The sequence below is a fragment of the Amblyomma maculatum genome, chromosome 1 (genome assembly GCF_055883805.1).
Source record: "Amblyomma maculatum isolate TAMU_Amacu chromosome 1, ASM5588380v1, whole genome shotgun sequence".
Lineage (NCBI taxonomy): Eukaryota > Metazoa > Arthropoda > Arachnida > Ixodida > Ixodidae > Amblyomma > Amblyomma maculatum.
The window spans coordinates 394,105,783-394,123,107 of NC_139344.1; the positions used below are offsets into that span (position 1 = coordinate 394,105,783).

The 17,325-nt window shown below is 45.8% G+C and overlaps 1 protein-coding gene across 1 annotated transcript; it reads left to right on the forward strand.

Annotated features, from left to right (window-relative positions):
- The first annotated feature begins 1,428 nt into the window (after positions 1-1,428).
- LOC146208596 (neprilysin-1-like) lies at positions 1,429-14,536 on the forward strand. The gene is made up of 5 exons (XM_084578938.1): positions 1,429-1,524; positions 6,418-6,504; positions 11,308-11,358; positions 12,434-14,170; positions 14,225-14,536. Exons 1-5 carry the CDS (start codon positions 1,429-1,431, stop codon positions 14,534-14,536), a joined length of 2,283 nt encoding a protein of 760 aa, XP_084435064.1.
- The last annotated feature ends 2,789 nt before the right edge of the window (positions 14,537-17,325 follow it).

Below are 17,325 nucleotides of genomic sequence, written 5' to 3' on the forward strand. Positions count from 1 at the left end.
CAATGACATCTGAAAATCAGGCACGCGATGTAGAAGAATCAGCAGGCCCAGTTCGAAATCTGTTGCTTGACTTCCACGCGTCATCATTTAGTCATAAAAAAAAACGAGAGGGGGGGGGGGGGGGGTATGTGCTGTCAATTGAATTGGCTGAGAGAGCTAGCGTCTTTGTTAAAATTTATCAGGCTTTTCTTACCGTTCCTCAAACTATCACAATGCGTATCACCATCCAGAGCTATTTGCAATTGCAGTCGACCAGGGCTGGTTATCACAGCCACCGCTATTCCACCGGCCTGCATTTTCTGTGGTCACGGCACTCTGGTGACTCATTACAAGAATGTCAGATGAATTAAATGCGTAATTCTTCTCAGTATCTCGACTTCCAGTTTCACCTCCCAGCTTGTCTGACAATGTTAACACAATTTCTGCGCAAACACAACTCAAATGTAACCTAAAGAACATCATACACCGAAATAGCACTGTTCGCGCTGTTTAAACCTACATGGTTGGCACCGTAAGTTGCCCAGGTCCCACTTCTTCATTTGTACTAAAGTGAACAACGGTAAGTCTGACAGCCTCAGCTCAGCCGTGCCGCTAATAGAAAGCAATGGCAGAAAGAAGAGAGGTCGAGGCACCATATAGTGGAGCTCCGGATTTATTTAGACCACCTTGTGCTCTCTAAAGCGCGAATATTGTAGTCCATTACTGACATTTTTTTATGTTTTGCTGCCTTTAAAACACGGCCACCACTTTCGGCATGCATCCCAATTGTTGTTATTTGAAACTTTATTGCCGCCGATACAGGATGTTGCCCTACTCCCCCACCCATGTACGCAGACCCGAATAGGGAGCTGGGACTCCGCGACTAGAAGCGCGCAAGGATACATTGATTCTTCGTGGCCTCAGCCGCCAGGTGGACGACTTCTTTTTGGGTCTCAAGGGTTCCGCTTTGGAGAAGGGATTCCCAAGCTTCCGTGTCATGAATGTTGGCGACTGCCCCAGGCGAAAAGGGACATTGCCAAATTATGTGATCTGGTCATTGTGCTCAGCAGCCGACAGGAGTTCTTGTACTTTTTTCCGGTGACTGATGATCCTCAGAAGAAAACGAAAGGCTCTGCCGTCGCTGTGGGTTTCTTTTTTTTTTTTGTCCATTATTGATTTAATACAATAATCCAGTGTATGCAGTACGTTTCTCTGACCACACTGAACCCTGGCCAATCTTCCCTCGTGATTATATGTCATTCACCAAAGAAGAAGAAGAAGTTCCACGATCTGCGCATGCCACGAGCGTAGGCCTGATTCTGCGGATCCCAAGACAGCCGTGTTCTCTTGCTTACCGACGAATTTCAGGGCACTCTACCGTACCAGAGCTCCACAAGGTGATTAGGTGCGAATCCATCCACTCCGGCTCTACAGGGGTGCGACGCCGGCATGGCGTCCAACGTTCCTGCGTCGCCTACCTCGCCTGCATCGGTGGCATCGCCCAAAAAGGCCAAGCGCCCCAAGCCTCACCCCATGCAACGAAAGGTACTCGCCAGCGCAGTGGGCGAACACGTATATAGACCTGCGTCATCGGTTTGTGCGTAGTTTGCTCATCACTGTCACTCAGTTTGATCGTCGTGAGCATACTGAAGCTGTATAAGGCGCGGTTATACTCCGACCACCGTTCCACTGTGACTCCAACGTTTTCGGCATGCAGGCGAGCGTTGTGGTCGAAGTCGGATACGTGAAGTCGGCGACGCCGTGCCAGGCGCGAAACCCGCCCCCTTCAGTGAAACCGATCCCGCTGCGAGGCGGCTGCAGCTGGACAGGAGCGTGCGCAGAAGGCGAGAAGCAACGCCGGCGTCGAGCGCCGCTGGAGTAGTAAAGGCGCGGTTAGATATGCTCGACCAGAGGACTGAACTCTACGTTGACGGGTAGCACGATAAGAGCTTTTCAGAAATTTTGTTTAGGCGGAGTTGGCTTCCAGCTTGGAGCTTCTCAAAGGTGTTAATCTATCTTATTCGTCTTGTAAGTGGCACTGTTATATGCGACAGTGTAGAAGCCTCGTTGCTAAAGAAATCAGGTCTCCGTAGGCGGGGTCACATGCTGGCAGAGATAAGAACGCGTCATGGTGGTTGAGTTGGTCACTGCGTTAGCAGTGGGCAGCTGCGCGTACCTGGTTAGAATGGAATTAGCATAGCCGCCATATATGTGTACCGTATTGGAAAACGCCCCCAAGTATTGGTGGCTGCACAGCCTCAGCGTATGCGGCACGTAGAATGGACAGAGGAGGACGGGATCGAAGCCGACCAGATCTCATGCTTTATATTCTAAATCCGCAGTATAACGCAGTATTGATTTCGTGTTTAAAAATTTGCTCCTCCCGTGGAATACATCCAGACTTGAATTTCATCTTGGCGTGTGCCTAACAATGTGCCCAGCCGACTGACCCGCTGAATGTGAGGTTGGTGGTGGAGAGAGCCGTAGGCTGCAACCCCTGGAGCAGACCAGTATTTTCTTAGCGACCATTTTCTCTCAACTCTGTGGATGCCGCATGATTAAATATTCATTATAATTACTTCCTCGGTGCGTGAGCTTTTAAATCAATCCGCGAGCGCGCAGCGAGCGAGCAGCGGGGCTGTCGTTAATGTACGTGATGTAATCATGTTGGAAATCGAAGAAAAAAATTTAGTCGCGCAGTTTGACCTGATAGTAGATGTCAGTACGGAATATTTTGCGGTGCCTAGCACTTTAAGAGCGTCGCTAGATGTTTTCTTGGCTCCAACCTGTGTCAGCCACGTCATTATGGAGAGTGGAGCCTAATGAACCTTCATGGGTTCTCATGAGCATCTCGACTCGGGCCCCTTACCCCGTCATTCGGTTCATCATCCCACAGCGCCAGTTTTGCTTACCAAAAGTGGCTCACTTGGCACTCTCATCGCAGCGGGAGGCTCACTTTCAGCACACTTTGATGTTTATTAACTTTGTTATTATTGTTTTGTTTGTCATGTAACCCATCCTGCTTGGACCTGTACAATGTTTGCAGTATTGAATACAGAAAGAAGAAAAGAATTTGATCTGCAGCATTCAAATATATGGCTCGTCATGCAGCGACAGCGTTACAAAATTTATTGTTCCCTTGCCCTAAATGCTCCAACATCATAAATTCTGTCAGAGCCGTATACTACACCTATCATATAAGCAAGTTCGTTGGTCTTAACTCTTGAAAAAGGCTCCACACGTTTGTTTCACAGTATGTGCGCTCGTTTTCTTAAAGCTCCAAGAGGTGCGTTCAGCCTTCTGGTCTTCCGTTCAGCAAACGGTCGAATAAAGCATTCGCTGCCGTTGAATCGAGCGCTTTTTTGTCTCCTCGTCCAGCCTTCTTAGCGCTAAGCTTTACGCATTTTTTGAGCTTTCTGACGTACAGAGTTAAGGCTCCCATTCAGCGAATGTCCCGGCACTGGCGTTGTGGGCGAAACATCCCAAGCATTTCTCTGGCAGGCAGGTGACATGGCCCGCGCACTGACTTGTTGGTGGGTCGCGTGACGTCACCAGACCACAGGACTAATTGGCAGTTGCTTCACCGAGGCTGAGATTGTTCTAGTTGCCGTTCATAAATCCGGAGACAACAGAAATAGGTAAATCTAACTATCGACCTATTTCACTCACCTGTGCTGCATCGAAGATCCTTGAACATATCATTCTTACACATCGCAACATTCCTTGGAAAAAAAAAAAAGACAATCTACTCAGTCCGAACCAACACGGCTTCAGGAAAGTGTTGTCAACCACAATTCAGCTATTAGAAACCACCCACGATCTCGCATCCGCTCTCGAAAAACGAAGTCAGGTTGACATCTTATTTCTAAACTTTTCAAAAGCATTCGATCGCGTATCGCATTCGAAACTGATGTTTAAGCTTCACTATTTCCTTGGCTGTAATAAAGTAACGAACTGGATGAAAGATCGTCTTTCAGAACGCTACGAGTAAGTGCATTATGACGGTCGCGCATCACAGCGTGTTTAGGTAATGTCCGGTGCACCACAGGGAACGGTATTAGCACCTATTTTATTTCTTCTTTACAATATAGATCTAACATTAAATATTAACGAAACAGTCTGAATGTTCGCAGTTGATAGCATTATTTATAAAAAAAAAATCAAGTCGCATGACGATCAGGTAAATTTAAACAAGGCACTTGGTGAAATAACTTGGTGTCGGGAATGGCAGAAGATTTTAATTCTTTAGAAATCAGTTTCCATGACTGTGTCAAGAAAAAAAGAACTCGCTCGTTTTCCCGTATTATGTTCAAAACAAATCCTTAAAACTAGTCCAAAAATATAAATATCACAGAGTCATCATATTTTCAGATCTGAAATGGAAGAAACATGTGCAATCTATAACATCAAAAGCATTTTCCGCACTTTTTTTTAAGCGATCGATCCTGTCTACCTCCCCCGACAAGTTGCTAGCATATTGTCTCCTTGTCCGGCGTGGCCTCGAATACAACATTCTTTGCTGGTTTCTCCACACACAACAATGCATAAATAAATTATAAAGTGTCCAGCGGAAAAGATATAACGTTTATTTTTAACAAATACGGACGTAATGACTCTCCAACTGAACATTTGAACAGCGCGAATTTTGCTACTATTAGTATCAGCGACTGAACTTCACATCTTAAGTTTCTCTTCCTTCTAATAAATGATGCTTTAATGATAAATACTGAGATTTACCTTGTCCCTTCATCTAAAATCAATAACTAGAACTAAACATTCACATCATTTAGTAGAGTGTAAATTTCATACCTTTCTTTATTAATTTTTTCCGAAACCAATTAAGGAATTAAACATGGGACCTGAGGATGTAGTCAACTGTGAATCCCTGCGAATTTTTATTTCTAACCTGCCGTAATCTTTTTTTAACCTGATAATTTAGAATTTGTGTAGTACTTGTTAAGAAACATTATTTCATCTGTACTCATGTTGCATTGTATACATTACCCTATAGACTTTGACATTACCACACATTATGACTACTCAATCGCGATGTTATTCCGTGGTGTTTTTATAACTCGTGACCTGTTACAAACTAACTATTATAATGTCCCCCAGTCCTTCAACAGCCTCGGAAGAGACTAGCAATACGTTCTAAATAAATAAATGCAATCGCAACAAGGAACCTTGGATGCACGCAGGCAAATCATGCGTCGTAAAGAAAAGCTTTATATTTGTCGGGTGGTCCTTGACATAATGTATGAGTAATGCTTATTCAAGTATTCACATAGGAAGTGCTGGTCAGTTACTAAATCAAGGCGACCAAATCCTGTTCGGTGAGGAAGAGCAATCATAGAGGTGTTGATCCCCGGGATCAGCTCGCATCCCAGACCTGTTTTGAACCGGGTTAGTTGGAGAAATATTGGAGAGACGTTCGACCTGTAATAGGTATGTAGTCAGATGATGATGATGATGATGATGATGATGATGATGATGATGATGATGATGATGATGATTAATGTATGCTAATAATGAATATGAGAGGGATAGAGGGATAAGAGAGGCTCACGTTAAGGTTTAAGTAACTAAAAAAACAGCAAAGTGTACCTACGTGAACGAGGATCCGCAAGGCGTACGTACCGCAGACGGGAGCCATTAATGACGTTTCGTCGTCACCTTAAAGGCGAAGCTGCTCCCAGGTTTTCTGCCCCTCGAATCACCAGCGTCATCAGCCGGCTCCTGAAGACCCGAGAGGGAGCAGTGCTTTGATCAATCAGAAGAGTGGTCACAACACCCTTAATTCCTTGAGTGGATGATTAAACTGCGCGGAAATTGAGCTTAAATAGCCTTGGCACTCGTGTTTCAAAATATTGTATAGGCTCCTGCACGCGAAATGTAACTTTAACGAAAAATAATGACAATTAATATTTACGCCCTATTCTTTTAGGGTGCTTCGTGCAATACGGGTCACTACTGGAGTAGCGCCATCCGTCACATCTGTCATCAATGCGCCGGTCCCGCCACTCGCTTCAGGCTTCTGATATCAGAGCAGAGCTGGCTGCACTAACAGCAGCAGCTTCAAATATCGTGCGTTCATTTAGAACATTTGTTTGCAAGTAACCAACTAAGGGCGTCGAGTTGCCCGAGCCGTCATCTTCCCGCTCCGAGGGCACCTGAAATAACGCAGATAGCTGCGTCTATTTGTTTTTTGTTTTGTTTTTCTTTCGGGGTATTTGAAAACAGTTCAGCCGAAGATTGTAGCTCTGGTTTTGGAGCCCACCTCACGAATTCACTGGGACGTTCGGCTGGTATCGTCAAAAATAAAAGGTGAAAGCGTTCCATGCTGATCGAGCAACTTAAATTTTCCAGTCATCTCTAATGTTCCACGGGAACTAATATTTTGTTGCTCATGTTTTTTTTTTTTTCTTTACTGGATCGCAGAAGACCGCGGTGAAGCGCGGAAAAGACAAGAGCGAGAAGCCAAAGGAATCAAAGGATGCCCCGGGCCTGTCCTCGGATGGTGCACAGGTGAGCAGCATTTTTCTTTAATTAAATTTAAGGCTACAGGTAAAAAAGTCTGCTGTGCTCTTTTTATATTGTTTGCTTGTCATACCACATTGAGGAACATACTAATAAATATAAATTTGTTAGTATGTTCCTCAGTGTGGTATTTCTTTATATATATATTTCTTGTATGGCATCAGTTACGTTCGCACGCTGTCCACCAGAGGACAAGCTTTCCCCCCACAATTGGCTCTTTCTTCGGCATCTTTTCCAGAAGCCCATAGCAAAATCTTCCTTTCCACTTATCGGCACGGTCATTTAGTTTTTCTCGTTTTATTTTTATTGTTTGTAGCAAGCAATGCAAAGCGCGATGCAGTTTCTGAAAGCGGAGTTGACATACATATACGCCACTACCTTTGGTGTGTATTGGTGACAGTGCGGCATTCACCGCATGCGCAAAACCAGATGCCTAAAAACGGGCAGCGAAGGGAGGAGCGCGTGCACGGCAGAGAGCGCGATCCCTCTGGGTTGCGTGCTCGCCTCCTTTTTGTTGTTATTGTCTTTAGCTTACGTTTATACGCTGTAACTATACCACCCTAACGGGGAAACGGCTTCTCTGAATGCACGTGTGATGCATGGGGCTAAACAGCTTCAGAGACACCACCGTGCAATTTATTAGTTCAGTCTTTAAAGCAAAGCTAGTGAATATCCCAAAGTAACTCTCCTCCGACTGGTTGGCGAAATGGTATCCAGGATTCTGTTCGGACGTACAAGTATTCATATCGTCTTTTTGTTTTGTACACGGGTGGGAGTTCGACAGATTTTGCTGAAGATAAATTTGACAGGCGAGCCGATGTTCGCGACCAAGCCAAGTGGTCCACGGTTAACCCTATATTGCCCAGCTATTGCGACTCCTGCATTTTTTTTTTTTTTAATGAAGGCGTGGGGTTCTAAGAAACATTTTGACCAATTCTTGCAATACTCCACGGGATCACAAGGTTATCGACAAACACCTAGAGCCCTGAAGTCATCTTCACTGCCGCTTGAAGGCAAGCCGTATATAAGGGGGGAAGGGATTGCAGAAGAATGGCTGATTGGGCGAGTTGGTGAACCATGATGAACAGTAATATAAGAGCGCAACAGAAACGAGACAAAGAGGAGAAAAGGGAAACAACGGCGCAGAAATTACAACTGATTTAATGAAAAAATGCAAGACCATATATGTCTAGACCTCATAACATCAACAACATTCTTCTTAAAAATTTTGTAGAGGTATTCCTATTATGTCTTAATTTAATGTATTCGGTCGCAATACCATGCACAGTTAATTAAATAAAACTTGACAACCATGAATTTTTTTAAGAAAATAGGCATATCGTTATTGTCATCATCACTAGGGTGAACAGCATTTGTCTTCTCAGTATATGTTAAGAAATGGCTTGTTTTATTCCTAATACTATTTATGAGGATCGGATGGGGTCAACTCTTATTAGGGGTCCATGCATATAGTAATGTAGTACATGTAGACCTTTGAATAAAACCGACCAAAAAAGGGTGGGCGAGGAGGCGGATAGGATTGCAACTTTAGTGCACAGTTGGACAGGAAGGTTTTCTGCTTTTATCCGGGATATTTATTGCTATATAAAATAAAGAGTAAGATTATATAAAATTAGGACTAAAATACTACCTTCACACTGAAAATTCTGGCGTACTATATATCCCAGGATTATTGAGAAAAGTATATTTGCTTTAAGTTACGGTTTAATTTGATTCATATTTTTTTAAGGTCGAGCGCCCGACCTCAACCTCCTATTTTGAGTTTGAGGTGAGGTTGAGTGAAGTCGCCAATGGTCACCTGAAAAGTGAGGTGAGGTTGCCTGGGGGACCTCAACCTCAGTTGCTGAGGTTGAGGTTGAGTGAGGTCACTAAATATTTTTTGAGTTTGAGGTGAGGATGTTTTGCGGCCAAATGCCCACCTCTGCCTCCAACTACTGGCCGAGCGCATTCTTTTATGGGGCAGAAAGCCGTTGGTATTTGAAGTGTCCAATCCGGACTCAATATTTGGAGGCGGGTCAAGATGCCCAGTAGCGAGCGAGCTGGTCTTCCGTCGCGGATCTGTCGCGGCGCGAGGGGGGAGAGGAGGGCGTACCTCTGTGGCGCCGGCGGTCGTTGAGGCGCCATGGAATATGGCCGTGTCCAGACAAGCCCGACGACGAGGCTTCGTCTAAGTGCGCCAAAGCCATGCGGTGCAGCACCTTGGCTTGATCGGGCATCAGGCGCTCGCCAGCACCCGCTCTGCTCCAGCCGTCGACTGCTGCAGGAGCCGCGGGAACCGCAGCTATAACCCAATCATAACAGTGGCCCTGTATGAGGCGCCCGCGTCAAATGGTGGAGGCTTAACATTGGCCTCCGTGATCAGCTCCGGTGCAGCGGCACGCTTGATCACGGAGGCTGGGGTTTAACCCTACTCGTTGCGCCACCTGGTAGTCGCCGCGTCATATGGCGGAGGTTTAACCCTACTTAAACCTTGGTTTAACGAGCAGCAGCCCAAGCTGCGGTTTGTTTGTTTGTTTGTTTTTTGGTGTGAAAGCTCTACAAGAGATTATGGTCAGTCTTTCGTCAGCAAGGCTCTATTACCCTCTCTCTCTCTCTTCTTTGTTGGCTGGCCGAACTTGAAAAACCCGTCTGGGAGACTCGCGCATTGGACCCGCTTTACCGATTTTCATTTTCTCATGCATGGCCACGTGATCGTGAGCTTACGAAACAGTTTCGCCATTCAATTCGGCAGCACAAGCGTTAGACGAATTTACTAGATTCTGACATTCCGAGTTAGTGATTTCGCCTTCATCTTGCGCCGGCCAGCAACGCCATATAGGCTTCGCGTCACCGACTGTCGACAGACGTGCTAGATGTTGATGCGATCGGGTTCGAGAGTCAAGACTTCTTGGTAGCGTGACCAGGAGGACGGGACATCGGAAGGGAAGCGGCAGGAAGAAGAGGCGAAGAAAAGACATTTATGTACTCTTTTTTTGCCTAGTGAAGTAGGTACAAGTCAAGAAAAGAACAGAACTCACTCATTGTGGATAGAACTCCACTTCCTAAATATGGTTGGTTGTCCCCAGCTAGGGGGCTAGGGAAAGAGAGTTCATGTCGGGCAGTCCAATCAAGGAGACACTTGCGAGCATTCGAGGTACCGCCCACTGCCGACAATGGTACTTGAGCCTCCTCGCACACCTTCATGTGGCAAGGGTGAACGTCCTTGGTAGTGATGGTGATTTTGAGTTGGCAAGTGCAGTCTAGGATTCCGAGAAGTCCGGCCCTGGTAAGGGCCACAGGAAAAAAATTTCTTGTCACCCCGACGAACGCCAGGCGGGTAATTAAACATGAAGGGGTGGCTTCCTAGAATGGTTGGCGACCCGGCGAGGTGATCGACCGCAGCCGCACGTGGCGGCGATGTGGCCGCAGCACGTGATGGCGATGTTGCCGCCGACACTGGTGCCTTCGAGGCTGCTGCTCGCCGGCCTGGCTTGGTTCCTGTCGTCGGCCGCTGGAGCCTCGGCTGGAACCCCCGATCATAACAACGTGCTCGGATAGGACCTCACCCGATGTCGATTTTCATAAGGACAAAAGAGCTGCACTAGAATGCTGAATTGGGCGAGTTGGTGTGTTTGCATTTTAGGAAACGTAGCGCAAAGAAGACAAGGACAAAGTAAATGATACACACACGAGCGCTCGTGTGTGCATCCCTTATTTTGTCCTTGTCTTCTTTGCGCTACGTTTCCTAAAAAAAAAAAAAACTGCTCGTCTGCCATTATTTCAAATAATCTTCAGGTTACGTTTCGCGTAACGCCTGCAATTGAAACTCATTCAGTGCGCTGAGAAAATAAATCGTGTCCTTTGTTATTAATTGAAGTTTAAAGCTTGAATTAATTCACTTTCATGGCAGTATGGCAGAATAGAAATGGTCTGCGACCGCAAAAAAAAAAAAAAGAAAAGCAGAAGCAAAAAATCTTTTGTAACCTAATACGTTTCTTTATTTTACTCAACTTTTCATAATTCAGTTGCGAAAGTACTAGACAATAAGCATCATTGTGGGCATTACGCTATGCGGCGGGAAAAGAAGACCCTGTTTTTAAAGAATAAAAAGTTTCTCTTGTCTTGGTGATTACAAGCCACAACGAGCTGTTGACTCGCAACGCCAGGCAATATAATTTGTTTGGGAGGAAATTGCGCCCTCGCTCCTTTGCTGTATAACGAAGCTGTATAACGATGTGCGAGGAAAGCATCCTTTGTGATTCTGTTAATTATCTAGTTTCTGTACGACTGTTAAGTTTGGTAACTAAAGAACTGATGGTTTAGCTTTAATCTGGACAATCCATGTAGGCGTGCGCCGACCAACTGTGTATCCTATTTATTTCTAGAATGCTGAAAGCAAGTATCCTCAAGTAAAATGGCATACACACAAGTATAAAACATCCTAAATAGTATTACGTGGCAACAATTCCTCCACATAAGAATGTATACAACAAAAAATAAGTAAAACGAAACAACGTATAGGGCTCAGCAAAGAAAAATAACGCTTACAGAAGGAAAAACTGAATGCTATAAGTGAGACCTAGTTTAAATTTTAAGCAAAGAATACATCGTGTGATCGATGGAAGTTACTATGCAAGTTACACTATTCCACTGTTGCCACCTTTTAGTGCTAACACTGAGACCGTTTCCGGCTGTCGCTAGTTTCGCCAACAAAACGCCACGCAAAGTTTTCAATAAGGATACATAGAAGTCTTGCGTCTGTTTCATTTACCGTCTTATTTCTCGTTGCAGCCGCCCGAAGCCAACGAGCCAGCCAATGTGAAGGTGGCTAGTGCTCCGCTGGTAAGATAAATGATATTGCAAGAGTGGGTGTATATAAAGACCAGCAATAGGAGTTTAGTTAGTCCTGCTTACTGAGCTCCGAATTTCGCACAACTTCTTTCTATATGGTTGTGGGTGGCTTAGGAATGGCGATTTCCTTGTGGGACATGATACGAATAATCTTTAAGCTGCTCCTTTATTTTTGTTAAATTTCGGTAAGTCTGACAGCGTGAGGTTCGGGTTCTAATGTGCGGTGCACCGTTGATGCCAGTAAACACTCTTATTCTTCAGAGATGGCACAATAAAACATAGGAAAACATCAGGAAAACATCAGGAAAACATAGCCGCGGGCCGCAAAGACAGATCTGAACATGAGGCCAGAATCGACAGTGTAATGAGCGGTTAACGACTGACGCAGCACTGTACGCCAAGCATAAAAACATTTGCTGTCTTGTGGACGCAGTGTGGCTCATTATGATGCTGACAAATAAAGCAGCAATATTTAATTTATTATTATTATTAGGAGATTCGCTACTGGCTCAATAAATAAATCTGACTTCCTGAAAAATCTGACAAACACTTCCATTCGTTCGCCGGTATCTTTCCGTTCTCCACTTAATTGTTTCCGCTGCTTCATCTTCGGCCCAAACACGAACGTTAAATCTATTCAAGTAACCAAATCCTAAAATTATTTGAGCCTTAGCAGAGAGCTATTACACTTATAGCAAAGGATCGAGACATATTTAAAGAATTTGATATTGTTGAGTGTCACACATGACAAGAAATGGTGCGAAAGCTGAAATACAAAAGGCAAACATTATGAAAATGACTCGCGCCATTTTTCTTTATGTTGCCATATTTGAAAAGTGTGGCTGGCAAGATTTCAGCTGCCATCGTCTTGACGTTATTGAAATAGTAAAGAATATACGTGTTTTCCTTTTATGCAAGTGCGCAGGAACGTTTCATTAGTGTTTACGTTAATTAAGATGGCTGCTTCTTTCCTAACAAAACACTTGCGTAGCGGATCTCAGTCGCTCATATCTCTTATATCACATACAGATATAGCCATACCTCTTTCCCCATTTTTCTCGCCCAGACACCTCCCGAAGCGCCAGTTGCAGGACATCCCCAATCGAAGACTAAGTTTACTATCTGCGTGACAGTGATTACAGCGGCCACGTTGATCTTCGGAGCGGTAGCGTTTGTGAAATTCACCATGTACGTTCCCTCGGTGATAACATGCGTTACACCTGGATGCATAAAACACTCTGAGGAGTTGAGGAACGCCATGAACACTGCGATCAAACCATGTGACAACTTCTACAGCTTCGTATGTGGCTCCTGGAAGCCGATGGGAAAGGAGCGTTCCATGATCGAGCGAATCTTGAACCACTCGCTTTACATCGCTATCGAAGAACTTCAGGGAGATCCAGAGAAGGCGCCTGTCCCCATCGCGCAACGCCATTTCCAAAGCTGCATGGCTCAGCGCTCCAAAGATTTAGTCAAGAGTGAGGTTGAGAAGCTGAAGAGCTTCAAGAGGGGTCTGGGCCTTACGTGGCCCGAAGAGTGGCCGGAGACCGGTAGGAACGGCGTACCTCCACTGGTGATCCTGCTCAATTTGACGGTAAACTGGAACCTAAACCTGTTCTTCAACCTGCGTGCAATGCCTGCTTTCCGAAACCGGCCCAAGACACTCTACATGGGCCGCGGAAACTGGAAACCCGAGGCGATCGCCTACACAGACCAGCAGTTCGCTGACTTAGTCAAGCAGCACTGCGCTTACCTGGAAGTGCCACCGTCAGGCGATCTGAAGAAGCTAAAGGCACATGTTCAATTCCTCCAGGACCAATTACCGATATTCACGCCAGATGGCAGGTACGAGCAGAAACAGACACTGAAACAAATCGACCAGAGTACGACGTCAGATAAAGATGAGTGGTGGGACTACCTCAACCAGATATACCGTCCTCATTTCACGTGGAGCCGAGATGACATTGTGCTTATCGAGCATCCGGAGATACTCACGCGTCTCCAAACCATACTCGATAACATGACAGCTGCGTCTTTCCGGATGTCTGTTGCCTGGGTGTTCATTCGTATATGCTTGTGGAAGACTGTTGGCAAACCAGAATTGCGCTACGTGGGCGATGCAAGCACGCTCCAGTCCATCAGAGTGCTAACCTGCCTGGGACACGTGCAGTCCGTGTTCGGGCTGGTCGTGTCCGCCAGGCACATTCACGAGCGGTTCACCAAGTCACTGCGGGGTACAATAAATCAGTTCTTCAATATTATGCGAGACCAGATAAAGCTTGAGTTCGCAAACGCCACGTGGATCGACCCTGTCGTCAAGAAAAAGGCCATTGTAAAGCTGGAAGGAATCTGGCAAAGCATGTTGCCCGACAACCGCTTCTTTTCCACCCACAGTCTGGCCGCGCTTTACAAGAACTTCCCCGATGCCACCGACTCCTTCGTGCAAAACATTGTCAGCGGCTCCAAAGCAATCCGAAAGCTCGTGGCTAGCGACGACTACGTCACCGTATACGCCAAGCAGCTGGGAAAAGGCAGCAAGGCGAGCCGTTACAGCTACTACTATAACAGCGTGTCTCTATTCGTCGGCGCACTCGAGCCTCCCCTGCTATACGCTGACGGTACGTTCGCAATGTTGTACGGCTCCATGGGAACAATCCTCGCCGCATCCATGATCAGGTCGTTCGATGAGCGCGGCATCGTTTACGACGAAAAAGGCATGGAGGTCAACTGGTGGAGTGCAGGGAACGACGAGTACAAAAAGCGTATCAAGTGTGACATGGGCATCACCTCCTCTGCTGCCGCAGTGCCGTTGGCCTCACCCGGAACCGGCAACGTTAGCGCTGGCTCTTCACCACAGCCGCGACCGGCGACAGATACGTACGTGAACCCATTGTACTCGAAGCTGCTGGCTATATACGCCTCTTATAAGGCGTACCGGCTCGCTGTCAAAGACACGAAAGGACCCGACGTGCAGAAGCTTGTGGGACTGGAAGACTACACTGACGATCAAGTGTTCTTAATGACCTACTGCCTCATGACGTGCGCCGTTGACAGCAACGGCGACGAGTGCAATGTGCCGCTACGTCACTTGAGCAAGTTCGCCGCCGCTTTTAAATGCGGTCCCAAGGACGCGATGAACCCGAAGGACAAATGCACATTCTTTGAGTGATGTTCGTATTCTGCTTCTGTATATCTGCGTTTATTCCACGTCTTCGTTTTCGGACTACCTTTTTCACTTAGTGCCACGTTTCGCGATCGCTTCCTTTATTTGTCGTAAAGTTACTTTCGGAAATTTTCGAGTCTGAGCAATAACGTGTGCTGAGGCTATTCGACGTCGTATAGAAATTTTTATGCAGTTTACCTCTACATTCTGCTGCATCAGCTGTAGCGCCATGTTATACCGTGTTTTTGATGAACATTACTATGTTTTAATGTGATTTTATTTTTAGCTTGATTTCTTCCACAATGCCCATTCGCAATAACAACTGTACGACACTGCGTTGCAGCTGAAAGTGGGAACGGCGTTTCCTCCACTTTGTAATTGAACGTTTAGTGCTGCCGGAATGCTCTTCTTGTAACATCGCAATGAAATACGGCCTTCGGATGCTTCTCGTGTAGCTTTCTTAAAAACTGTACGCAGTCGGACTAAAATTGTGGACTGAGAGCACTGTTTGCTGCTTGCATTGGGACAATGTTTGAAGTTATTGCTGTCTATACACGCACAGCTGCCGCGGAAGAAAGTGTCGATAGCGCTTTTCGCCGGCCCATCGTTGCTCGTATTTTGGTGTGCAGTGTATTGCAACATCGCTTACCTTTTCTGAAGCGCAGGCTGGAGGGGGGAGGCGAGAAATATGCTACGCCCGTAACACATCTATATGGCTTAGCCGTTGATGACAGATTTTTTCTATGATGATCGCCTGTAATTATTTTTCCGCGATAAAGCGTGATAGCTTTGTAATTAAGCATGAATAGTCTGTAACAAAAAACGTCACTGAGAAATACCATTCTGAGAGCATCTATTCACTACACGTTGAAGGCTATAAGCTTTCCGGTCCTCCAGTGGCCCATTTTCCGCTTGTCTCAACCCTGCCAAAACCTGCAGTCAATCTACATGGCTGCTGGTTAAGCGTTTCATTAATGAATTTAGGTCCATCGTTCATAATTTGGGCAGAATGAATCTACGAATGTAAAGGGACTTTCTGAATAGTAATTTGTTATCGAAATAGAAAAGGGCGTAGTTACTCCTTGAACCCATAAACCGCGCCTTGCGGAAAGGGAGGGAGGAGGAAGGGAAACGGGGAAAAGGGAAAGAGGACGAGTTCTCCGCAGATGGCGTACGAACCTGTATCTGTAAATAAACATTCGATGCCATAAGTGACTCTGTCGCAATAAACAGTCTGTTATTATCCCCCTCACCCCCACCCCGTGGAAAGGAGTCCCGAGATTTCGATGTCGCAGACGACGATGCCAAAAAAAGAAAATGAAATTATAACAAGTACGCAAACACGCAAGGTAGAGTATACAAGAGAAGATATAGACGCAAGAGGTAAGAAGAGTTAGAATTTGAGGAGGAGAAAAGGCTTTCGCCATTGAGCTCTTAAGCAAAGCTTAGCGCAGTCCTGTAAGTTTTTACTGTTAAAATTGCTCCTCTATGAAAACCAAAAGGATGACAAGCATCTCTCTCCAATCTTTGCCCGTTTTGTGGGTATCGTGAACATAAAATTGGCTACTATGACATCTGGGCAGTGGCCAACTTTATGCAAATTAAGAGTTGGGTTACAGAAAAACTGTGCAATCAAAGCAGGAAGTGGGGGGGGGGGGGGGATACCAAGGGGAAGGTGGGCTTTGGGTGGGCTTTGATACCCTCCTCTCCCCCACCCTCGCAATTTCTGGCGTCCATGGTTGACAACATGACAGGCAATCCGTACACTTAAAGACAAGTTGTCAGCCTCGCCAGGTGACGCAACTTAGTGTGCTTTCTAGCTCTTATGCAATTTTTGCAGAAACATAGAGCTGCATAAAAACGGACCTCCTGTATAGATGTTTCTATATAGAGTACGTGCTCTACTTGGAGGCACATGTGAGTGATGAACGCAACGGAAAAGAAGTGGTAACCGCAGGTGTTAACTTGGAATATTTTTTTTTCTTTTACTGTAGTGAGGACTATAGGCCAGCGGCTCAAGACATTCTAACAGTGGCTTTACAAGTTTACATCTATGTCAGTGACTCGGACGGTGACTGGGTAGCCTCGATAAGAGCGCGCTGTGTATAACGAAACTGAACTATGTAATGTAAACTGCAATAATTGCAAATGTATGAGTAGTGCACGTTAAAGAGCCTCAGGTGATCGAAATTTCCGAAGTCCTCCACTACGGCGTCTCTCATAGCCTGAGTCGCTTTGGGACGCTAAACCCCACAAATCAACCAACACCTTAGCACGATGAAGAAAAAGACAGCCGCATGATACTGCGTCACTGATTTCTGCCTCAATATAACGCATTTCATTAGTGCTGAAGCGTATACGCGTATACTCAGATACCGTAACTATACAGTTACGAACGGTAGACCAACCGCTGGCAAAAAAAGCCTGAACGCTAGTCTCAGTCTCAACAGTGTTTTAGAAAAATATCAGATGAATTCACTTGGGTGTACGAACCACGTTATAGAGCCCACCTAAACTTAAAATGGACCTTTCTAATTTATATAACCACTTCCTCGCTTCATTCTCCCCAATATTTTCATTTTAACGCGATAGCATTAAAGGTCCATTCTCGGAAAAGCCCGCCTCGGTGTCGTGAGTGAACAATCACGAGAATGCCCCAGGCAGGTGTTAGGCGGGTGAATTGACCGGGCACTGATTGGTCAGCGTGGTGTGTGACGTCACGAGACCACGTGACATGACCGGGTTGGCAGGAGCCGGAGTATTTATATCAAACCGCTTGGGTAACTCCGCTTCAA